This window comes from Varanus komodoensis, unplaced genomic scaffold, assembly GCF_004798865.1.
Source record: "Varanus komodoensis strain SLA01 unplaced genomic scaffold, ASM479886v1 scaffold11, whole genome shotgun sequence".
Lineage (NCBI taxonomy): Eukaryota > Metazoa > Chordata > Lepidosauria > Squamata > Varanidae > Varanus > Varanus komodoensis.
The window spans coordinates 8,848,973-8,874,260 of record NW_025335317.1 but is presented as its reverse complement, the minus strand read 5'-3'; the positions used below and the strand labels follow the sequence as shown (position 1 = coordinate 8,874,260).

The 25,288-nt window shown below is 42.9% G+C and overlaps 1 protein-coding gene across 1 annotated transcript in view; it reads right to left on the bottom strand.

The window, feature by feature from the left end:
* Positions 1 to 24,844, bottom strand: part of CDHR1 (cadherin related family member 1) — a 64,648-nt gene extending 39,804 nt beyond the window's left edge. Inside the window, exons 1-9 of the mRNA XM_044420124.1 lie at positions 24,784 to 24,844; positions 23,933 to 24,028; positions 14,158 to 14,303; positions 13,079 to 13,129; positions 11,903 to 11,992; positions 10,661 to 10,747; positions 7,246 to 7,362; positions 4,542 to 4,685; positions 945 to 1,023 (exon numbers count right to left, since the gene is read on the bottom strand). Of these exons, the coding sequence (XP_044276059.1) occupies positions 945 to 1,023; positions 4,542 to 4,685; positions 7,246 to 7,362; positions 10,661 to 10,747; positions 11,903 to 11,992; positions 13,079 to 13,129; positions 14,158 to 14,303; positions 23,933 to 24,028; positions 24,784 to 24,844 (871 nt within the window). The remainder of the gene's footprint in view (positions 1 to 944; positions 1,024 to 4,541; positions 4,686 to 7,245; positions 7,363 to 10,660; positions 10,748 to 11,902; positions 11,993 to 13,078; positions 13,130 to 14,157; positions 14,304 to 23,932; positions 24,029 to 24,783) is intronic.
* Between the last annotated feature and the right edge of the window lie 444 nt (positions 24,845 to 25,288).

The following is a 25,288-nucleotide window of genomic DNA, read 5'->3' as shown; positions in this document are numbered from 1 at the left end:
TCCTCCACCACCAGGCTCCATCACTTCACGTCTCGGCTTTTGAGCCACTTGATAACCTAGCTCAATGGCATGGATTCAGTCATGTCGATCTGCATAGCCAACTATGCAGCACTGAATGGAAGACACAAGCAGGCAATCCTGCTGATCCAGGCAACAGGAAACTAAAATGATCAAAGCACTGATGCAACCCTTCTATGATGAATGGCGATAATGTCCATTCATAGAAAAACAGTAAGCAGAGATATGATAGAGTTGTTCAAAAATGATTCAGGGTGTGGAGAAAGTGGAGAAGGAGACATTTCTCTCCTTCTCCCATATCTCTAGAACCCAAGGTCATCCCATGAAGCTGATAGGTGGGAGATTCTGGAAGGAAAAAAAGGAAGGATTTCTTTACACAGCAAATCAAGAAACTATGAATTCATTTTCTCTGGGGAAAGTGATGGCCACCAATTTGGATGGCTTTATAAGGGGACTGGGCACATTCCTGGAGGAGAGGGCTATCCATAACTATCAACCCTGAAGGTTGTATGTTACCTGCAGTATCAAGAGCAGTACACCTACGGACACCAGATGCTGGGAGCTTGGCAAGGAAACTGTTGCATTCATTGGCAAGGAAACTGTTGCATGTTGTCCTGCTTGAAGGACCCCATGGGCAGTTGTTATTCCATGGTGCAAAGGGAATGCTGGACTAGAGATGGACCATTGAAGTGACTCAGCATGGTTTTTCTCATGTTGTTATGTCACACTCAAACTAACTAGCACTCGTGGCTCACCTTGGCTATCCCACACTGAACATGGATAAGCTAGATAGCAGGCCAAAACAATGTGAAATTTCAAGTTCATACCGGATCACATCCCATAGATCTGTTATACCATCACCAAACTGCCTGTGAATTCAACTTCTGACTATTTCTTTAAGGTTCAGGTGAACCCCGTTCACTTACCATTCACAAGGTGGTAGTGAATGTCGTTAGGCTTCCCTCGGTCTCCATCAATGGCAACAACTGTTATTACCTCAGAACCCTGGAAAAAAAGGGAAGTGACTTCTCTGTACAGGGAGCACATTGAGCTAAAACCACTTCAGAAAATTAATCCTAGCAAACCTAATGTAGCAACTAGCAAATATATCACCAGAGAATAGGGCACAAAATGGGGTTCCATACCAGTGGGAAGAAAAAGGTAAAATTTGTTCCAAGAATTTTATTTCATCTTTCGGTTGCAAGATGCTAATGCCACTACTTTTTGATAGGATTGCCAAGTATTGTTTTCCTAGATTCTGGAGGCCCAATCATCCTTTTTCTCTGTCCAGATGTGACTTGGGTCCTACTATGAAACCATGATGAATGTGGGTTGTTAACCTCCCCTTTTTGTCTCCTGCCATGAATAAGTGGCTGGGCCATCAACCCTTTGTCAGGTTAAATCATGAATACTGTATAACCGGGTTAAGGAGCTGGCAACTTGAGGGTTGGATTTGGCTTGCAGATTGCTTTCTTCAGCCCCATGGCCATCTCACATTGGCTTGAGGGGAAAAGGCATTGGTGTCAATAGGAGGCTTTTCTAAGATGGATTCCTGTGCAGGGAGGATTTTGGAGACTGGGTGGCAGTTGGGACGCAGGAAGGGAGAAAGGAGGGGGAAGAGAGAAGAGCCAAGACATGCAGGCAGAGAAGAGAAAAGGGATGGCAGGAACAGAGATTGTGGGGCAGCTCTGCCTACTGACTCTGACTCCATCCACATTTTGTTTCAACTCCTTCCAAGCAGTTGTCCCTCAATATAACCTATGCACAATCCAGCAAACACAAATTCCTAGCCCATCATGAGGGTCAGTGGCACTGCACATACAGTAGTAAGAGGTACTTCTGCAAATAAGTATATCAGCTTATATTCTGTTAGAGCAAAGGACAAGGCCAAGCTAAATTAGATGCAAACAAGACAAGGAACTCAGACCCCAGTGGTGAAGGGAGTGAGGAGCATCTTGGCCAATGAGTGCTGGTGGGGATATTAATTAGAGGGAACACTAAAAATGACATGGAGAGAGCAACCTTCAAAATTACACCCCAGAGCCAGACATAAATAGTTCCATGAAACAATTATGCCATTAGAACAAGGCTATCACAGAAATAGCAGGGACACAGGTAGCAATGGCCCCCAACATTTCTATTTCCTGACTAATGGGAACATTTAATTGCTTTCGAGTGACTGAGAAAAAAGATGGATGGGGATCTTTGAGGAGAAGAAGGTTCAACCCAGTTTGAAGTTCCTGAAAGTGTTTGCACTTCCCTTTTGGCAGCAGACGCTTCCTCTTTGGGAGTGCTGTTGTGTATATGGAGCCATCAAAGTATGTGAGACTTTGCAGAGCCAAGAATAAAAGCGAGGGAGCAGTGGGGCGCTTTTGAGGAACTTGCCAACTCAGCTTTGACAGTGAGGGAAATGCCAAAGCCAAAGAAAGGAACAAATTAGGATTACAAGGGATCAAGGAAGCCACAGGCCACCATGGTGAAGAACCTATTTTGGGAATGGTGTTCAGTACCATGGACAGCTCCTGTAAAAGCTCAGTGGATGAGGAGTCTCTGGCCTCTTCTGCCAGGGCTTGTTGAGTGGACACCAGAGATGGTGCCCTCAAATATATGCAGCATTGGCCATCTAATTTGCAGTTTCCACCATAGGTGGGAGGCATGCTTAAAAGCCCAAGGATTGAGAAATCTTTTGGCAATTATCATTGAAGAAGATTTACAAAGATTTGAAAATCATGATAACAACAAATCCAGTTCCATGCCCAAGAAATAGATGGAACAAACAAACAGTAAGCATTGTTGGGTCTGAAAAAAGCAACTTCCATTTGCAAGTTTTAATAGACAACATCTGCATTGATCAATAATACTAAACCTGGAATGTGCATTTTACTGTGCAGTGTTTTCTGAAATGAGTAAACTAGGAAAGACGTGCATTTTCCATCACTATAATATGATAATATTTTTGGTTATGGAACTCAGAGTTGATGTAATTAATGCTTAATTATCCTTGATTTCCTTGGTGGGTTTCATCAAAACAACAACTGCACACTTAATAATTATGAGTATTTCCAGATCACTGGTTAATAACAGCACAAGGTAAATTGTTATGTTTCACATTTTTATAGCACCTTTTACTGCCAAGAATTATAAAGTGCATGAAAAACGCCTCCAATGTTTCCAGAAATCATTCTCTGCAGTCCTCTGAGGCTGGACGGGCTACAGCAATATATGCCGTGAAATATGGGAACAGTCGTATTGCAGTAACTACAAAACAGGACACAGGCTGAGAAAGGCTCGGTAAACATGGGCGGAAAAGCAAACTCTGGAACCACAGAGCTAAAGCATGATTGGCTCAAGCTCTGGATAATTCTGCATCCAGTTGTAGTCTTACAGCCTCAATCAGGATTAAGCAAATCTTACATGTTGCTCCAGGTTGAACTCAGATCTCTGCCAAGTTTAAAGCCTGCTGATGGATAGATGGCATTGTGCAGTTGGATTAGAATATCAGGCAGGTTGGCTTGCCTTTCCAACTGGGAGAATAAAGTGCCTTGGAGAATAGGTGCATTTAATACTCATGCTGCTATGACCCCATCTCCTAGCTGAATACCATTTGTTCATTGGGGAGGGAAAAGCGCTTTTTGAGTAATATTTCTCCTGTTCCCTGTATTTTTCAGGAGTCACCTCTTCCTTTCCTGTCTCCTCTCTGTCTCTGATGTACAACCAATCATGCTTCTAAAATACTTGGAGAACTTAATGTCAATGCAGCAAAGCATAATCCTGTGTTAATTAACTTGGCCTGATTCATTGTGAGCAGCAAGAAAAGATCCACAAGTAGAGGCATAGCATGTTTCAGTCTCTTCTTTTAGCAGAAACTTCTGACACTCTGAAGAGTGACCCCTCCAAAAGGCAGGAGATTCCCCCCAGGATAGTATTCCATTCAAGGAAGCCATTCTCAGAAACAGAAAATTGGTAGGAACATGTGAGGAATCTGATTTAACAAATATTTTTTAAATGGATTTTTGCAGTCCACAACCCTCGGAAACCAGAGTTAAGCAGAAACATTTTGTGTCTAAAAATCCATACATTTTCTGGACTTGCTACATTTCCCGTAAGCCCAACAGAATGCGCCTAATAAAATGCATACTTCTGAAAAATGTTCCATTATTTATTTATTTAAAACTTTTATATGCCGTCCCTTATGCATGGCATCTCATGTTCATGGAGAAAAGATGAGGATGCTTTAATTGGTTGAGTGCATAGAAAAATTGTGTACAATTGGAAAAATGCACTTTTTAAAATCATGCCAAAAAGTCAACATTAATTTGTGTTGCTTTCTGCCCTACCCCCCCCCCACCCCCCAAATCCTTATAAAACTGGCATAGAATTGACTTGGCAGTGAAAAATACAGAACAAGATATAGCACATCTGTCCTTCCTTAGAAATTGGCAACTTCATTGTGCGTCTTTAAACCCAGAGAGAACAATACCATGCATGCGTTGAATAGGTTTATGTGACCCTGCAGTACTCACAGCCAAAGTGTCCTCGTAGACATAACCATAGTAAGGAGTTCCAACAAACATTGGGGATGTGTCCTGAACATCTTCCACGTTGATAGTGACTGTAGTAGTGGCTGAAAACACCTTGTTGTTCCCACGAAGCTTGCCGCCACCATCCTAGGATGCAAAAACAGTTCCAAGATCAGCATGCAGAAACTGAGCTGGGCCAAAATTCCTCAGGAAGCACAAGCTGAGAAATTGTGTTTGCATTTTCTTTTTGAACTCCCTCTGTTGGAGAATTTCAGCTCCCCTCCCAAGTATATTGGCCAATTTCAGTTTCCCCAATTTTGCCACTCATGACCAAGGTAGATATCTACACCAGTGGATCCAGCTTTGTTCTGGAGCAACCTGGTTTATTATGTTTTATGAGTAACTTGAGCAACGTCTAATTTAACTGTTCATAATCAAGATTCTGTAAGTGGAGGAAATTAAGTATGTATCACCTCAAGATGGGATTTTATGCTTTGAGGGCTGTCTTCTTTATAATCATTAGGGAACACTACTCAATTAGCCTTCTGTTGATTTTTTTAGCTTAATGCACTTTCAAAATTAATATCTAGTTTTACTGGCAAAAATCTGCCATGTTTCTTTTTATTTTTATTCTCTTCCTATATATTGCACCTATGATTGGAAACCAATCCCAATCACAGAGCTAGCAGGAGGAACAATTGAGACTTATTTGTTTACGCCTGCTCCTTCCTGAGATTCTGTCCATGAAAACTTCCAGATCAAGTCAGCCTTTCCCCATTCTCTTTCCCCACATCAGACTTTTTAAGTTTCATCTTTCCAGTGAAGAGCGCCCAAAACCTTCCCACAATATTATTCATCTTTCATTGGAGTTTAGAATTTTCCAATTGTTTAACGTTATTAGAAGCTACACATTAGCAAACATTATGCATGCACTAGGACAGATAGCAACAGGGGATATCTGTCTGGCAAAGAAAACTAAAATTCCCATCCTGAACCACAGACTTAGTCTTATTATTGTTTCTGATGCCTACTTCTGAAGAGCTCTCCATCATCAGGCATACATGCCCAAGCCAGTAAACAGACTGTCTCAGTTTCCATAGAAACCACCCAAAAGGCATCCTCTGGTGCTGTCTCTTGAACATGGGACAATCTACGCCTGCTGGGTCAGTCTACCTTAGTCTGCTTCTCAGAGCTGTCTGGACAAGTGGTCCTCACTTCCCTCCCTTTCCCTGAGCTAGCATGTTGAAGTGGCATTTGCCTTCTTCTTCTTCTAGTAGATGTTCACCTGGAGTTAATATTGTCCCTCATGTGGATGTCAATGATCTGGACATCCACTGAGATTATCAAGTGTCAGCATTCATATTTTGGTTTTCTTTGTTATTTAAGCACACAATTAAATGTCCTAACAAGTTTAAGGGCACAATCATATGGCAAGGTCTATAACTCCTTGACCTTGGAGACTGACAAACTTCAGGAGGAAGCCACCCTGGTGCCACGAAGGGGACAAGCTGTGTGGCTAAATGCAGGGGCCCTCCAGGCAAGGCCCATAGCTTGCTGGTAGAGCGCACAGAAATTGGTTCCCAATTTAATCCATGGCAACTCCAGTTAAAAGGGTCTGAAGCAGGGAAAGTTCTCTGTTGGAGAACTTGAAGAGTTCTTCCAGTCAGAGTAAGCATCCTGGGCTAAATGGACCATTTGGTCTGGCTCAGTATCTGCAGCTTGATACATTCACACATGGACTGAAGTTGGCCACCTGTGCCCTAGTGCAGAGGTAGGCATCTCTCTAAGAGTTTGGGACTTCAGCTCCTGAAGTTCCTGCCACATGGAAAATGACCAGGAATTTTGAGAGCTGTGGTGCAAAATAGCTGGAGAACTGTCCTCTGTTTAGCCTTGCTTTAGAGAATGCATATCATCACCACTTGTTTCAAGATGTACACAAGCATTAACACACCTTACAAAAAACATCAGGTATGCTATTAGAGAAAAGCTAATTATGTTGGGCTGCCACAAACAGTTTTACCAGCACGTGTACCTGCTGGAAGTCAAGATCATCCGCAAGGGTTCTTCCTCAAGCGCCCTGCTGAATGAGGTGAGATAAATGGCTACTAAAGAGATACCCTTTTCAGTGTGGCCATAATGGAGATGGAATGGTCACCTGGCATCTCCATTGAGGTATTCTTGATGCTAGGTGAAGGCCTTTTCATTTCTCCAAACTTTTTAAGCCTTTCATTTTTAAACAATCATTTTAGTGTGTTCTTAGATCTTTGCACTGCTGCTGACTTTCATATTAGTTACTCAATTGGTTTTATTCTGTTTTAAGCTTATAGTTTTACATTTTATTTCACTATGTGATTGTATTTGATGTCTTTCATTTGTCTTGTAACCTCTCTAGAGAGCTTCTTTAGCTAATGGGTAGTATAGAAATGCAACACAATGCAACAAAACAAAACAACAAAACACTGAAGGATATGCAAGTCAAGTTCTCCACTCTAAACCCCAGGAGAAAGCACTACAAAATATCTTGAGAATTATTTTGATAGACTGGCAGAAGTACTGTAGATCCAGGAGTGAGGAAAGATTCAACGCCACAAGCTTTTCTGGGCTTGTTAGGTCGTACACCATTTCCAGCTTCTGCAACTATGCCCCATCTTGCCTTTGTACATTTTTTCGTTTAGCTGTGGAAAGTAGTCAGGGGAATATGTACTACCTTTGCCACCACAGTAACAAAATAAGTTCTTGATTTTTCATAGTCAAGAGTGATCCCTGTTTTGATGCGAAGGACTCCGCTGTGACGATCTATAGTAAACTTGTTTGTATGGATATTCTGGAAAGAAGAAAAGAAAGAAAGAAATAAGACACAGAGATAGAGAGAGAGAAAGAGAGAGAGAGAGGTAAATTAAGATTATGTATGGCTTTAGGAAGCAGGCTAGACGTTATTTTTCACATGTTCCATCTGCTGTATATTTTTATAGCTACACATCTCCCTGCAATTCACAAGGGCTCCCTTGCTCAACCCATTGATTTCCCACTACATTCACTATTCGAACAAAAGGCAGTACGGTCTAGGAAGGGAAGAGAATGGAACTGGCATGGCAGATCATGTTGTATTTTAATGCCTGGCCATCTCCAAAATGGTGGGTTGGATCCAGATTGTCCATTCTGAAAGTAGAAGTGGTTCTTTCATTCATGGAATAGAGTAAGATCCAGCAAATGTGCTCCGCTGGATAAGGAAGGATGGAGGAAATCATTTTCATGAACTCCCTGCAGTCCCCCTGCATGCTGCCCTTCATGCCTTTTTGAAGGTTCTCCCACTCTTCCAGAGCAGATTTTCAGGGGTCACCAGAAGCTACAATAAGAAGGGACTGGCAAAATGGTCTCCTGTGCCTTTCTCCAGCATTAGCAGATCTAGAGCAAGTTTAAGTGTGGATTGGACCCCATGCAAAGTAGAATTTAAGCCCAGCACCGACAGAGCATCTCTTTTCATGGGGAAGGCAGTAAGAGAACCTCTGAACCTGATTGGTTCTCTTTCCTATCAGGAGTTTTTGACATGGCATGGATTTATTTGATTGGTTTAAACTGCTGGAGTTGTAGGACTTTTTTCTGTCTAAATAAGCTTAGGATTGTACCTTGCTTGAAAAAAAGAATATTTACATTCTTTTTTCAGCCATAAATGGCACCCCAAAGCAGCTTACCAAATGCAATCAGCAAAACTACTACTACTACTACTAATAATAATTATAATTATATAGACTCATCCAAATGAAAGTTGGCCAAAGTAAAAAGAATTCAGGAGCTTCCCTAAAGCATTAAATGGATCCTTTAGACTTGCAATTTCCTGTGTGTGGTGCAAGTTCATGGGTAAACTGTATTTTGTACCCTGAATGTCTGAATCAGCTTGGCAAGAGATTGCCTTAAGAAAGAAGGGCTGGAGTTTCTTTTTAGTAAATAAGGGTGATTGCCTTTCTGTCTTTCTTGGCTGTTTACAGTTCTTGGTTTCAGGTTTCTCTCCGTTCAGCATTTTCCCCCTTTTAAGAAGATTAGATTAACCTTCCTTAAATATTTGTGCTTTCAAAAGTAGCTACTTGATTAGTGAGCTCTCTGGGGTCTAAGGAAACACCAGAATAAATTGGTTTACATGGATCCTTTTCCCTCTTGTTGGGTGGAAATCAAAATTACACAGCTGTGATGTGTGTGTGTGTGCATGTGTGCAGAGAAAAGAGGAGAGAGAGAAAGAGAGAGACAGCAGGCAAGCTCTATTCATTCAGGTAACAGGCGTCTTCCTTGGCACTGACGTTTTATCTTTCTAAGGAAAGGCATCTATTAGAAGGACTTAAACCTCTCCCACTCAAATATTGGCCCTCTTTGTGCATAGTTCATTCATTGCTGCTACATAAGGACAGGTTGGTATTCATAAATCATAACTTGGGTATATCTGGCAAGCAACTGATGTATTTACAGCAAGTGCACTTAAACATCTCCATTATATTTTAAAATCCTCCATGCGATCAGTGCAAAAGCTAAAATGAGAGGGGAGCACAAGTGCGGATTCATCTTTAAAGTAGAAAAAGTATTGTAATGTGAGGCTGGCTTCCTTCCTTCCCAGAATGCATCTGTCTTCCACTGACAACATGGCTCCTTACACTATAGGAAGCAAAGCCAGGATGATCATGGCACTATATTTCCCAGGGAAGCCCAGTTGGCATGGGCATTGTAGTACCAGGCTAAGGACTTTCTATTCTTATGGTACCCTCCAGCTATGTAGGACTAGAGCTCCCAGAATTCCTCACCATTATCTGTGCTGGATAAGGCTGATGGGAGCTGAAGTCCAAAACATCTTGAGGGCTGCAGGTGGGGAAACTCATTATTTTAATCTTGGGACCCTGGATGGAGATTTTAACTATTGTGTTGGCTGGTGGTGATTGGTCATATCATTTTTCTTGCATTTCATCTCTGTTTTTGGGTTTTAGCCAACACATTGTTTGCTCCCCTCCCTTCTCCTCCTCCCTCCCTTCTACTGTATTATTAACAAATTTTATAGGTGTGATCCTGTGGCCTGCCGACACTGTCTGGGGTGCCAAAGAATTCTTTGGAGTCTCAGCACCGAGGTCCTGCTGCTTGGACTCCAAAGCCTGGGCCCCTGCTCTGCCCTCTCACAGAAAGAGCCAGACGGGCTGCCTCTCTGAGTGCCCCAGTGCACCTTGGAGAGGGAGAAAAGGCGTGTGCAGGTGGCTGCGGAGGGGAGGAGGCTGGGGTCTCCTTCCTCTGTGGGTTCCTATCAGTGCCCCAGCCTCCTCCTGTGTCCATGCCCAGGGCTTTGTCTAGACAAAAAGAGCAGCCACCTAGCTAAAAGCAGGGCATGCAGTGCAACGCAATGGTGGCAGTGAGCATCACTGCGGTGTTTCATTCCAGCCACTGGAAGCTGCTGGAAGCTTGGAAGTTTGTGTGCCCCTTGAGTGGGAGAGTTAGGACTGCGTGCTTAATCCATTTGTAGAGCATCTAGAGAATTCAATTATGCAATGCCTAGTGAACATCCATAATGATAAACAACACTTATCCTGGCAGCGCAAACCATAGAATGATGGCTCCTTACTCATCCTCATAAGGCTCTCACAATGGGGTAGACATATCATGCTTAGATTCTCTAGATTAGGAACTGAGCCATAGCTGCACAGAACTAATGTGCACTTTGGGCTAATCCAACTGTATAACTGGTAGGTCACTAGCATCATTTCAGAACAGTGTGTCTTTTAGCTCATGCTTTACCTGGCTTAGGTCATACTCTATCTTACTCATGGCTTCCATGTAGCCTGAAGTGCCTGATCCTGCTTAGTCTTGGAAGCTAAGCATGGTCTGGCCTGGTTAGTATTTGGATGGGAGACCTGAGCCCTGCAGTGAGCCAGAGGGTTGGGCTGGATAGCATTCCAGGGCCCTTCCAACTATATGATTCCATTCCATTCTTAGACCATTATGGAAGTTCTAATGATCTTCAGCTAAACTGCATGGTCAAAAGACATTCCCACAAACTGCAGGCATCACTGGGTAGATCTTAACCGGCTTTCTGTCCTATGAATCCACCCTCTGACTCATACCTGAGATCCCTGGGTCCTTCTGTCAATGCTTACCTGTAGAAAGTAGGTAATACTCCCCCCTGAGCCCGTGTCTCTGTCGACTGCTTCAATTTTGAAGATGCTGCTTCCTGAGGGTGTGCTCTGTTAATCCAAAAAGAGACTGGAATCAGGGATGGGAAGGAACAATGGCACTGGCAATGTGGATCCAGAGATGGATGAGGAAGGTAGCAAGAAAAGCATGAGAAAGAAAAGGAAAGAGATGCAGATATCACAATGGAAAAGTAATGGTTTAGACTGAAAAAAGAATGGGCAGAAGAGTGAGAGATGGAAATGGTAAGAAAAGATTTTTAGCCACGGCCCTAAAATGATTAACATAAGAGACACAGAATGACTGAGACTACACACAGATGTTAGCTATATGTGCTTCGAACTGATTATGGAAGGGCAAATCTAATGCTTGGCATGGGTCCCAAGACAAATATAGATAAAGACATAAAACATTTGCCAGACTCTATAGGGATAAAGATTTGCTCTTGCAGTGATCAATACTAACTTTTTATTTGGAGCTCTGGAAAACGTTTTTGCCAATTCCCAGGAGAAGCTGACTGCAGACAGCTGTGGCTGATTGGCTGGTGTCCGTTATAATGCCGAACTTCACCCAAATGCTGCCTTCCAACCCCCAACCCAGTTTTGCAGCTAGGCTTTTTTCAATTGCTTGTTCGTTGGTAAGCAACAGTTTTGTTTTCAAAAGGCATACTGTCATGAAAATTGAGAAGGTGGGCTCGATCTGCTGGTGAAAAACCTGCAATGATTCCTCTTTACTTATTGGATCTGCTGCCAGACACCTTTCTCCCTGTTCTACCCTGAGGCAAGAGACAAATCAAAGAAAAACTGTTGAGTTCTGTGGCATAATGCACCCAAATTTGGGGGGCAGATTTCTGTGCCAACTTGGAGAGATGTTAAGATATTTGAGGGGTTGCCATGGCCTGAAGGCCCATGCCTAAAGAGGCATAACCAGAGAAAGAGGGACTATCCCACAAGACTGAGGAGCTTCTTCCAAAGTCCTTGGGGCTGCCTTTGGGGAATGGGCCATCTCCTTTTCCTAGAACTTTGAGATGGAGGCAAACTTTTGTTGGAAATTCAGCGATTTCAATGGGTGGTTCAGCCATTTGATCAACCAAATGGAGTGGACCTGGCTGCCCTATTAGAAACTCACAGCAAATCCTGTACTAGCCCAATAAGGCCAATCTGCCCTCTATTCACAGTTAATGAAGAGCCTGTAGAAGCTTCACCAACCTCCAGGACTTGCACTATGTAAGGCGTGTTGATAAATTCTGGGCTCTCGTCATTCGCATCGGTTACAAGGATTCTGACCTTTTCAGCCACCTGAAGTTAAACATAATTAATATTTAGTTAGGTAAAATGAGTTAAACCTTGGAGTGATCATTTGCATGCTTCCCTGCTTGGACCCTATTGGTTGCACCATAGCCTAATGGCAATAATTTTGAGGACCATGAAAATGGAAAATAGTTTGGAGAATGAAGTAGTTGGGTGGTAAAGCCAGTCATTTGTCTGAAAGTGCCTTTGGGTCCATATTAATACCCTGATTAGAGAAAGTGAAATAGATGGGAAAACACCTATAACTGATACATTCTCTAATTTTTGAAGGTGTATTTTCAAACCACAAATAAATGGAGGAAAGGCTTTACTTGCAGAAATTCCCAAGTTCAACACCTAGTCATGTTCAAACAAACATGAAATGTTGAGGGACTTTGTCATACTTTGTGCATGATCACCTTAAGTGTGGCGAAAGAAAGGAAGGAAGGAAGGAAGGAAGGAAGGAAGGAAGGAAGGAAGATAGATCTTGAATTCTTCACCATTCTCATGTCTAAGTGGATGAACAAGTGACTGAATTGCAGAGACCTCTGGGTGGAGCAGGTGTGGAGGGCAGGGAAGAACTCAGGGTTCATATTCAGGAACATGGTTTTCCTAAGACCTGACATTGTCATATCACAAAATTTGTCATTTTCAAATAAGTAGGCAGCAGTGAGAACTGTGGTTATCATTTTCATCACATCATATGTTGGCAGTGAGAACAAAAAGCTTTTCTACATAAGGCTGTTGACCAGCCATTTCAACTTTGGTTTCATCACAGAAATGAGATCCAAGCATTACACAAGAGCATTTCATTTCCTGCTTTTCTACTACATAACCTCAAGGTGGCACTGTGGTGAGCTGGAACAGAGTAAGTACACAAGTGAAAGAAAAGCCTTCTTTCTCTTTTTAGTTAAATGCCACATTTTCCCACATCTAAAAATATCACCAAAAGTGCTCTTCAGACACAGAAGGAAGGCTGGAGGACCATAATATTGCCTGAAGAGTCTCTTAACAACCATGAGTGGGGAATGACAAGTGCATGATAAATGCCTTGTGTAGAAAACTGAAATATCTCTTTCCTGTTGAAATACCTACTGTGCTTAAGCCATCAGAAATGCTGACTATTACTTCAATCTCATCTTCTCTCTAAAAAAGGGAAAATAAAAGAATTATTTGTAGCCATGCTGTTGGGATCTAACACTCTTTTTAACCTGAAAACATACAGTAACACATTTCTGAAACTTTTGCTAGCTTTGCTCTGAATATAGTCTTGGGCAGCAATAAAAATATCAGGTAATTCTGTTTGAAGATCACTTTTTTCAGAAACTAAATTAACAGCACAATCCTGGGGATGTCTGCTCAAAAGTAAGCCCTTTTGAATGCAAATAGATTTACTCCCAGGTAAGAGAATATGGGAAGACCAACTGTGCTCACTTACCTGGGCGTAAGCCTCCTTCAGTTCAGTAGTCATCCTTGAATAAACATAAACAGGGCTGCACTTTGGTTGTTCAGAACATCTGCTGCTGGATTTATTTTGTATGCACATGATTATGGTTACACAAAGTTTACTCTGAGTATGTTTATTCATGTGGAATGTTAAATCCAAACTATTCTGTATAAATGTTTGGCAGCTTGCAATAAACCCATATAATCCAATCATTCAAATAAAGCTAAAAATAAATTAAATATTTTAAAAATGAAATTAAATAAATAAAAATAAACCAAGCAATTACTAAAACCAGAAATGATTGCTTCTCATAGCTGCAGTCTCTTACAGTGTATGTATTGCCATGGACTCTTTTGGTTCAATATAATGGCTCGTCACCAATAGCCAGCAATTTTGTGACTTATAGGAATAGCAAGAAGCTTCACTGAATGGAGGCAGTAAAACCCACGCAATGGCTGTATCCAGTCTACAGCTTGGGGGAAATGACATGACTGGGTGTTCCTTCATACAAAGAAATAATAATAATCCCTGCACAAGAGAGAAACTTTGATCTTCATGTACATATGGAAGATCATTCAATCACGTGAGTACTGCCTTGAAGTTTGAAGTAGCATCACCCAGACAGGAGATCGCTACCCAAATCGAGCAGTCCTTAGTCAGCCTTCACATGAAAGCCATCCTGAAACTGTCCTGAGGCACAAGCAGGTCCTACTTTGTTGCACTGTACCTCTCGGTCGAGCTCCTCGGTTAGTGTAACATTTCCATAGTTTTCATCAACAACAAAGTAGTGTTTTGACCCAGCTTCGAAGGCCAAGCCATAGGTTACTGGATCCCCTTCAGGATCGGTTCCATTTAGTGTGTAAACATGTGTCCCTGAAAGAGAGAGATGTGGACATCTTCTCACTTGAGGTTGCTTCACTTCTCATAGGACTATGTTAACAGCAGATGCAATTCTATTGCATTAAAAATTCCAAAATATTCCAAAAACGATCATGAGCCTTCCTACCACTCCCTACTCTGCCAGATCCAAAGCCATTCTAATTCCCAGAAAAGAACTCACCTAGGCCACTCACGCTCTCAAGGGAGGAGGAAAAATTAGGATCAGTCAGGCTGAAAAGCCAAGCCATTCCAACTCAGCCCTGCTGGACTGGTCAGAACTGGCCAACAAGGATTTGTATGTGGCCGTTGATTCACAGCATTGTTCCTGCAGATCCAAGGGCACGACAATCATCAGAGCATAAAATGTGACGGGCTTCACTGGGGCTGGCCCCAGACATTTCAAGTCACAGGATCAGGGTGGGAGCTAAGCATGGGGAAATAGGCTGTTATTTCCCTGAGCTAACATGGCAATAGGCCTCTGGAAATGTTTGCATAAAGGTAGTCTATGAACATTATTAATCAATAATGACGCAAGTACGTTTGTTTGCATGTGAATTGGTACAGATGTAGGGAGGGCATGTCTGGTGCACAATTTTCAGTCCAAAAATTTTCAGCCCATATTACTTTCCTGGAGTAATATGAGGATCAGAGCACAGTTCTTTCAGATTTCATGATGCAGTCCTTGGCTTAAAAATGTGTTAATACATGCAAATTTGGAGGAATTTGCATACAAAGTGTGCATGCTAGAGAATGTTGCATACAAGATGAGCATGAAAAGAAATAGGAGCTTTTGTTCAGGCTTCTCACCACACTTTAAATCAGAGACAGTTATGGAAATTAGATTAAATGGAGCAAAAAAATTACACAGAAATTGGACAAAAATCGACATGGATCAGTAATAGGTTGGTTTATTCATTCCTAGTTAAAATTCTTTTGATTGGTCCGAAATCAGCTGATCCATTGGCTGCCTTCACACAATATGCATGGTTATCATAGTACATGTTCTTTGACCATGATCTGTCTGACAGATAATCACGTGAGTTCCAAGTTACCATGACTTCCGTCCTCCCTACTCAGTTCTCCTGTGGTTGACATGTATCCTATCAGCCACTACGCCTGAGATTCAGGCTCAAGGTGTGTTATTTCCTGCATATATTTCTTGCTCACTGGAGAAGAGCCTGATGCTGGGAACGATTGACGGCAAAAGGAGGAGGGGACGGCAGAGGATGAGGTGGCTGGATGGAGTCACTGGGGCAGTGGGTCTGAGCTTGGGTGGACTCCAAGGCATGGTGGAGGACAGCAGAGCCTGCAGGAATGTTGTCCACGGGGTCGTGGTGGGTCGGGCACGACTTTGCGACTAAACAACATATGTTTCTTGTGTCTACCTCATTGATCCACACAAAGAAGCTGGATGGCTGAAGCAACTCCTACAGTTGCTGATCTTTCCTAGTTGTATGCCAACACTATGGAAATCCAGGACTATGGGTTCAAACAACATGACAAGCCATAGGGGTATGAAGAAACTACTGTTTCTTATCATGGTTTCTAAAGACCAAATATACCATGGTGAAGTACCCTGATTGGGTTCAGACAATACAACAGGCCCTTGGTATTGAATGGGATATAAATATTTTAAATGGGTAAATAATTCCGTGTTTTGTCCAACTCAATGGAAGTCAGCAGCATGAAAAGCATATTTCCCAGATAGTGAAAAAACATTGCATGTGTTGATGACAGGAAAGTACTGAACAAGGGTGCCTAAATCGCTTGTCTTTCTTTTCCTCAAACTTGCAGGTAACATGCAAAGGGGGATCTCATGCAGCACCCTTTCAAGGAACCCTTCCAGAACCCCCTACAATCCTACACATGCGTCAAGGAAATACAGAGCTAGATGGCTGGGCTTCCAAGTGTTCTTCTCATATTAACTTGGAGTTTATTCCAGGGCTTCTTTTGGAGAAAAAATGGAAGGGTGTGGATGATTGCTTTGCTCAAACCCACTTATCAGAGAAGGCTTTTTCTCTGCTGCTGAAGGTTCTAATGGGACTTTTGGGATAGAAATGCTTTCCCTGGGGGTGGGAAAATGCTGAGAATGGTATGTGTGGGCAGTAGGTGCCAAAAACCATACCCTGGGGGTTATTCAAGGGGTGGCTTTGTGACTACCCCCAATTTGACCACTGTAAGATCTGTCTGCTGCCAGTATAAGAACTGACAAAGCCATTGATACTGATGGTTGTGGGGGAAGAGATAAATCCCATTCCCTCATAGATAATTCAGGGAGTCCTCACTCCTAGTTTATTTCTCAGGATCTGTTTCCTTATTCTAGGCAGTAAAAAAACCCCAAATTCAACCCAAAATTGGCCCATCAACCCAAAGAATATATACCACAGATTTATAGCACAATCCTATCTGTGTGTACTTTGATCACTCTGATCATAACACACACACACACCAAAAAAGTCTGTGTAAAATTGGTAGATTTGATAGCCATTCCTTCAAGCCAGAAGACTGGGAACTGTGGCTCTGTGAGTGGAACTATTCTTCTCTAACCTTTATTCTGCACTTTCTAAGAACTATTAATGGTGCTTCATGGTGGTGAATCCATTTTGGGGATGTAATGGTTCAGCACTTTGGATAGCATCTACAAAGCTCAGAATAAAAGCTGAAATAGATAAGGGGCCACACTGACACAGGAGACAACAGCCAGCCCTGTCAGCTCCCTTTACAAACCTCACAGATTTTACAGGATTTCCCATGATAGGTACACGGTTGTGTCTCAATCTCAGCTTTTACGGAACAATCAGGAAAGAGTCTGTTTACATTATATGACCCACTGCAGAATCACATTGTCTTCCAGTTAAACTATTTACCTCCTTGTGAGAAAGGTTATTATATCTAAAATAGAGACTCTGGCAGTTTATTTGCAAATTACATCCAACTCTTGAATGGAAATATAAATATTTTACTATTAGTGCATTCAAAGGACTCTTTAGCTATGCAATGAGACTAATGGCTAAGAACAAGGTGAAATAGTAATCCTCATGTCAAAACAGACATAATCCAGGCATGCAACTATGAAATCTACTGATCTTTCTTGGATCCTTTCTGGCAAGCAGATAGCCTGAATATCAACTTCACTGGTTGTGAGAATGTTGGAATGCTAATAGAGCATTAAAACTGCGGGGCTTTATGGCTTCTTTTCTAGATTGGGTTTTGGTGTCTCGCTGATAATTTTTACACCCTTCTCAGCACAAACTCTCCATATCATTAGCACCCTGGGAACACTTCCTGGCACAAAATTAACACCAATTAAAAGAATCTATCCTTGGCATTTCCTCCTCCTCTTGCTGAAAAGAGGTGAGTTAAAACAAAGTCTTATCTTCCTGAGCACAAGCAAAGAGAAGCAAAGGGAGCAGAGCTCATAAATATCTTCGCCCAGCCACTGTCCATAAGTGATTGTGTAATTATGCAACCCAGACATAAATCCACCTGCATATTTGAAATACCATGAATGCATTGACAGCAGTAAAACTTGGGTGGGAAAGGCCTAAGAAAAGGCCAGAAATAAAGGGCAGAATGGAAGGAACAGCAAGCAGTACAGCAGGGATGAAAGGGCTCGTCTTGACCCCAGGGACTCCCTACTTGACTCCATATATCCCCAGACCATGCCCTTCTGTGTATTATTGTGAGTAAGTCATGCCATGGGCAAGTAGGAGTGACAGGACCCAAGATCCACGAGGAAGGAAAATGTTGATGCGAGTCTTCAGCACAGTGCGAACCAACTGGGCCTTTGGTCTGCATCTGGGGCAGGAAGAGTGGATGAGAACCAAAGTTGGGGTCATGTCAGGAGGGGGTTCATCTCTCACCCATTACAGGCTGCTCAGATAGATTAGCCTTCTCTGAGGAGAAGGAGGCAGAAGAGCAAGGGGAGTTGACTAATTCAAGGTTACCTAGTGAAGTTTTTCAGGCAGAGGATGAGAATCTGCCTGCCTTGGAAAGGTGTGTGTGCGGGTGCGGGGTAGGGTGGATTCTGGGTGGAAGAGGAGCAGATTCCTCTGAAGCCGAAAGAATTTCTTGACCTGATCAGTTGGTGGCAGGAGAAATGAACTGCCCAGTTAGAGGGTCTCTGGCATTGCCTTTGTCCAGCCCTCACACAGCAAAAACCACAGTCTGAGGGTGGCGCCAGAAGCTTTACTGAAGGGGAGGGACAGAGGGAAAGTTTCAGTTTGGGTTCAACTCTTCACATGGGCAGATGTTTCTGCCATCACTGTAGTAAACGGTTATTTGGAGTTTGTATGGTTTCTGTAACCAGTTAAATTTTCATTTAAAAATTGCGCCTCAAAGGTTTTATACAAAGAAGGCAAAGAGGAAAGGGATCAGCTCATGACATGTGGGAAAGGGAGATCTCTCATCCTTCTTTTAGGGCCTTCAAAGCATTTTGTGTGCATTCTTATTATTCTATTCTATTCTATTTTTGCAGATAAGGGTCTGAGATTTAGAGAGAGTGACTTGCTTATGAACCAAATCAGATGTGATTCCAGGGGGAAGTTGCATCATCAGAAGGGGGCATTCCACAGGAACACAGCATTGGGATAAGAGTTGCTCTTAAGGCAGTCCATGGAGCTCCTAACAGACATCTTGCTCAGATTGTCAATTATCTCTCTACATTTTATGCTGCTGTTTAAGGCAGATAATATACGTGGGAGAATCTTGCTTGTAACCAGCATGCCGTCTGCTTTCATGAAAAGGGTTAACCCAGAGCACAAATGTGTTCAAATTGATCTCACTGTATCCCAAAGATTTAGGAGATGTGTTGATATGGAGATGCTGGTTGAAGCAGGAAACTTTTCTACACCAGCACAGACTACCTGTCCTTCACTGCTGTAGTCCTTCACTACAGCAGTACCTGGCATTTGAAGTTAGAGGCATGTTTGTGTTTCAACAGAGTTCTTTTGAGAAAACTTCCTTCTTTGATGTGCAATGTCCTTTGCATTTTGGAGAGAGAATCCAAGGGTGTTTTTCCAGGAGAAGGTCCTCAAGGTGTCCTCCACTCTATGCTTGGGACGTGTGAGGAATCTGCTTCGGGGCTGGGAATCCATTGGATTTCCTGGGTGTGGTTCCTGGATTCTGGTCTACTCTGTGGAGTCCCCAAGTCCAAGTTCCTGGCAGATGTGCCTAGTGTTGGGAAATGTGCCCCACACCCTGTGTAAGCAGCATCCCTCTTCCCTGCCACGTGCAACAGCCTTTGCTTGTGCTGCTGCACCTGATGCGGAAGAAGACTAACAGCTGTGCAGCCCTCGTTTTGCCAGGGCTCATGCACCTTCTCTCAACTCAGTTCAGTTTCCAAGACTGGGCTGAATGTCAAAAGACATCTGTGAATGCTAGACGGCTGGATTATGTGGTGCTTCAATGCATCTGTGCTCTGTGCCAACCAGCAGTGCCAGTCCTAAGTTTTGGAGGGCCTTGAGCAACACTTCCTCCATGGACTGCATCCCTCAATAAGCCAACTTTTCACCACCATTGTCACCAGCTGCCATTGCTCCTCTTTCTCATCATGGTCTCTACTTCCTTGCTCAACAGGCAAAGAAGGAGTGAGCAGGTAGGCATCTGCTACACCTTTTCCTCACTTCCACCATTATCTAGGACAGAGTGAGAGGCAGGGAAGAAGCAGGTTGCAACAGTAAATAGGAGAAGCAATTCCAGGGGTTATTTGCCAGTGGCCCCCTGCTGGTCCATGGATCCCTGGCAGGTGCCCAGCCATGCCTGCCTTTGCCATCTGCCTTGTCACCAGAATGGAAGATCCCATTCAGAATTGGCCTTTGCTGTCTTGCATGCAGTGGTGGTAGCACTCCAGAATATACAGTTGGATTCTCTGACCCAGCCTGACGTACAACTGGCAGGCATGGGTACAACCACAGAAGCATCACCACCATTCCTCCAAACCAGGAACATTCCCAAGACCTGCAATGTAGAACTGATGCAAAGTATCTCTGATAAGATGCTTTGGCCAAACTTTGGTGTGCCTTGATGGAAGAAGGAGCTGGAGAGGGCCAAAAATCCATACCTCTGTTCACATTCCCACAGCCACCACCTTTATTTGCTCCCACTGCCTGAAGTAAGAGCTGTTCATTTTCTCCCCACAATTCCTCTACAGAGCAATGCTACATCCAAGGCTCGGAGAGCGAAGGTCTCCCCACCGTCACCCCTCTGCTCCCAAGAGCCTTCCTAGGCCACCTTTGCCTTTAAAAGACACTGGTCTGCAGTGCAGTCATTCTCAAGAGGAAAGGCAGAATATTTATTTGTTTTTAAATCAGTAAATAGATCATTATGTAGCATTGTTCTGTGAGAGAATATTGTGGCCACAAGCCAGCGTTTTCTCGGGCAAGCACTTCTCCCTCCATGGGGATTTGGTGCCCTAAATTTCACTCCCTCCCAAGAAAGCCACAAATTTGATGGGCCATGCATAGGGCATCAAAGGAGAGAAGGATGCCAAGAACCCAACTGACATTAACTGGATTGCCCCACAGTTGCAGGAATTGCTCCTACTCTTCCTTCTAGGAGCTGACCGACTGAATATATATATCGAGTGAGAGAGGTGTAAGAGAGAAACGTATCTCTGATAATAATCCCAAAGGAAATAAAGCACAATCACTATCCTTAGGAATCGAGTGTTGGGGAATTACTGTGTTTAAGAGCCATCATTCTAAGAGGAAACATCCCCCTAATATAGAGACATTATGTACTAGCTCTCCTCCCAAAATAAAACAGTCTTTTATTACTCTTTTTCAATCACTGCTTTTAAGAGATTTATAAACTGGTGGTGCTGAAAAGGAAGAACGTTCCCTTCAGCAGGTCACAGCTACTAATAGCCACAGCTATAAGAGGAGATGTGCTAAACTGTGGGACGACATCCTCAGATGCAGGCTGTCTCCATTTAGACTTTGCCAGGGATCAATCCATGTATTGCCCACAGAAAGTGTGGAGCAGAGCAGAGGGGGCTTGTGAGGCGACAACACCCCCAAGATAGCCATTCTACCATTTTTCTCCAGCTGCTCACAACTGAGTTGATCCACATCCCTGCTCACCCTTCACGCTATTTTGCATTCCTGTTCTCACTGTCTGATCCCAGCCAATCAAGGATCACAGCATGAGCAGGGTGGCATTATACTGCTGTGGAGCTGATCTTCAGGGGCTGATTGGCTGGGCAAGGATGGTCACACCACCTACCCTCCTGCTGTGAACACAGGGTTGTTTCTTGGCAGTGATGGCATCCTGGGAATGCTCCCTCATCCCTGGGAATGCTCCTCGTGCTCACTTTGGTACCGAGATGGGGTGGGATACTCATCCTTGTGTTCTGCTAGCAGTCTGGATACTCTCCCCGGCTTTTACAGTACTTTTATTGCGGTGCACTTATAGCAAGATGCAGAACAAGCTAAGAGGGAGATTCTTCAGCTGCCTAGGAAATGCAGAGAGGTGATTTCTGAATCCATGGGAAGAGTGAACCCTTGGGCAGTCTTTGTACCCTTCCCGCTTAGCATCAATGAAAGAGAAGCCCTATTCTGTAGTCCACAAAGCTGGCAAGTTGGGTGGGTGGGGTCCTTCTGCCTCTGCCCTACTTTGGATCCCTCAGATCTGACCCAGATCTCATAGTTTGTCCACCTGGCTTGCATGTGCGGATGAGCCACCACCCTTCAGTCACAACCGCAGGCAGAATTTCCAGTGGCAAATTTGGCGCCTCAAACCATAGAACCAGCAAATGCTTTCAGGAGCCTGTTATTACCCATTTGTATGCAGTAATGAATTCAATTGCCTCCCAGGTAAGGAAGCTGGTGCTCTTTAGCAAGGCAGAGGTGCTTCTACTCAACAAAGGAGTTTGAAGAGCAGTCAAGAGCATGTGGGAAAGCTGCTTAGATAGCAGCCCTTCAGGGCTGCTGGGGAATATTTAGACTTGGAAGGGGAAACTGGTGGTTGGTTTCATCAGTGGGACTGATGACTGGATTGCAGCAGATGCTGCTGCCATTGCTTACTCGTTTTCACTTCTCGGTGCAAAGCTTGATTTGGGGTGCAGAGAGGGTCATCAAGCAATAATGGGCTTGCATAAAAATGAGGGATTGTTGCTTGTCTCCAAGGGAAAAATCAGACTGTCTCACAGATATGATATGAAACAGCTCTAAGCTTAGTTCGGTAGATATCACCCCTGGCCCATTAGGCCCTTATTCAGTTGACTAAGTGAGATTTCTGTTGAGTTTTCGCACAAGTAGGGAATGAGGAACTAAGGACCAATATCATTTGGAGCAGGCTAGATATGTGCGTGAAAGCACAGGACTCTGGGGCTAAATGGCGAGGGGCACTTTTCAGAAATTAATCACAGATCTTTTGCAAAGCTGGCAGTGTTTGGTTAAGAAAAAGAGTTGGGTGTATCTAAGGATGGACAAACCTGTTGATTTTGATTTCTTATTTTTCCAGATTTAACTCCGACTGACCCGAAACAGTGAGGATTTTTGGAAAAATGTTCACATGACAATTCATTTGTGACTATTTTTCTTAGTACCTGCAATTGGCATAATATACACACATTTGCACACAGTTTTCCTAAGACAATTCTTTTTTCCTGTCCAATTGATGCCAGAAAATCATATTTTTGACTGGAGAATTCCATTGCAAAATTTGGAAAAAGTTCAAAGTTTGAAGGTTACTGAGTTGAGATTTACTAACTAGTTCAAAAGTGCACATTAATTGCATCTGTATTAATTTTAAATGAAATTTGAACTGAATGCTGTCCTGTTCTTGGTTGTAACCTTTGAGTATCTGGGACTCTTGACTTTCAATATAGATACTGTTGCATTATATGAAATACTGTATATGTTTTATACGTATGAGATAGGATGTATGGATGGATGGATGGCTCATTTAGGTAGGGAAGATTCAGAAACAAGCTGATATACACAATGAAGATACAAATACTTACTGAAACTTGCATTGCAATGCGCATTCAGTTCCCACTGAACTGAATGGATGGCACCATTTGTTGTGCACAGTTACACCACTTCTAAATCATTATTATACAAAACTTGTAAATTTAGGTCATAAAACAAAACTGTATCATTTGCAAAGCCAGGATGACATTTGAGGCACCAGCCTCTACAAATACATTTGAGGTTTCCTTTTCGTTTTTAATTATGTACAACTTCACCTATATGAGAATTTAGTTCCTGCTTGGAAATCGGAAACATGTCCCATTCACAATACTGATGTGAACATGACCAGGAATATGTGGACCATTTTCTCAAACTTTTATTCATGTTCAAAAGTGTGCATTTGCACTCATGCACACTTCTGGAAATGTGCCCTTGTCCCATTGTACAAATAAGTGTGCATGTGTGTGTGCATGCATGCTCGTATTTGTGCAAATCCCTCCAATTCACAAATCTTGTAGGGAAAATTGGTACACTATTAAAAATGCACACTTCTCCCTTACGGAGATGTAAATGAGGCAAAAGGAACATTGAAGAAGAATTGGGTTCACCTCCACATTCAACATTGCATGTTCACCTACCCCGTCATAGGAAAAGTAGCAAATGTCAGCATCTTTTTAAATAGACAAGCAAGCATAATGTAATACTGACCCACAGCGGTGTCTTCTGAAAGGCTAAGGAGAGCCATGTTCCCGTTAGTGCTGCTGGCGCCGTTGTCAAAGAAATAGGGTGCATAATTTGCCTGAACTGCGAACCAACAAAGAAAACAGAACCCAGAGAGAATCCTTCTGTAAACTGCAAGTGAATTAATGGCCTACTACTGAATACAAAGCAAAGATCAACCCCCATGGGAATAATCCAAGTTCATAACATATCCAATTACACTAATGGATTGCATCCAGCTTTGAGAAAGTTTAAAGGCATCTTTAAGAGATCCAGTACTATGTTACTCAAAATGCCAATGGGAATGAAGGAGTTAACAGAGCATTACATAAACACACATATAATGCACTGGAAAGGAATTAAGCAAGATCCCACTGTACATTCCAAAGTATCCTGCTTGTTGAATTAACCTTCGCAAAAGGTTCCCTAACCATAAACTACTGCATGTTTTCATGAGCCTCTTTGACCTCCAGGCAATCCCTAAGAAATCTAAACTATATTTTAAAATGCTCTGATTTTCAGGGATGCCTACCAAGAAGCCGAAAGGAAATAATTACTTACTTGCTACAAGAGAACAGCAAAGTTCAAAGAAAATAAAGAAAAGAAATTAGTCATCATTCTAATCACAAATCAAGATTTTTTAAAATACCACATACAGCCCAGTTGAATCTGCAAACATTGCAATCAAGAGGAGAGAAAATGAGATCGGGGGGACTAGTAATATTTGCATTGTTAACAAGAAACAGTTGCAAGGCCACATTATCAAGGATAAGAGCAAAGCTTAAACAAAGGCAGCTATCCGCTCTTCCTGAAGTAGCTGAGTCGTTTTCTGTACTTACCCAGACAGACATGCATCAAATTGAGGAATAAGGATGGGGGGAAGTGCCATGCTTGCTTCATCTCACCAAAGTGAGGGTCCGTTTCTTCCTAGGTTTGTGGTTCTGGTGGTAGCGGGGGGGCGAATGATGCCCCCAAAGCCTCAGCAACGTGTCCTTCGGACCTGTGCAGTGGGGAGCTAGGCGAGAGGCAGGAACAGATGTTCAGATGTTAAGTGGATGACACACGACTTAATTTCTGAGGAATTTAAAGGCGCTCCTTCCTTCCACCTAATTAGACCAATTACTTTGCAAGGAGCCGTGGGACTCATTTCTGAGGCAGACTTTGGAGGAACCAACACCACTCTCAGCTGGGCTGTTATTGTTTGTGCTAGACTCACATCGCCTCACTAAGTGTTCTGCAGATCTGGAGGAAAAAAAGGTAAATCAGGGATTTTTTAAAAAAATTCCTTCTCTGTCTAGTGTCATTTCCCATCATTCCCCAGAATAAAAGTGGGGACTAGTGGCT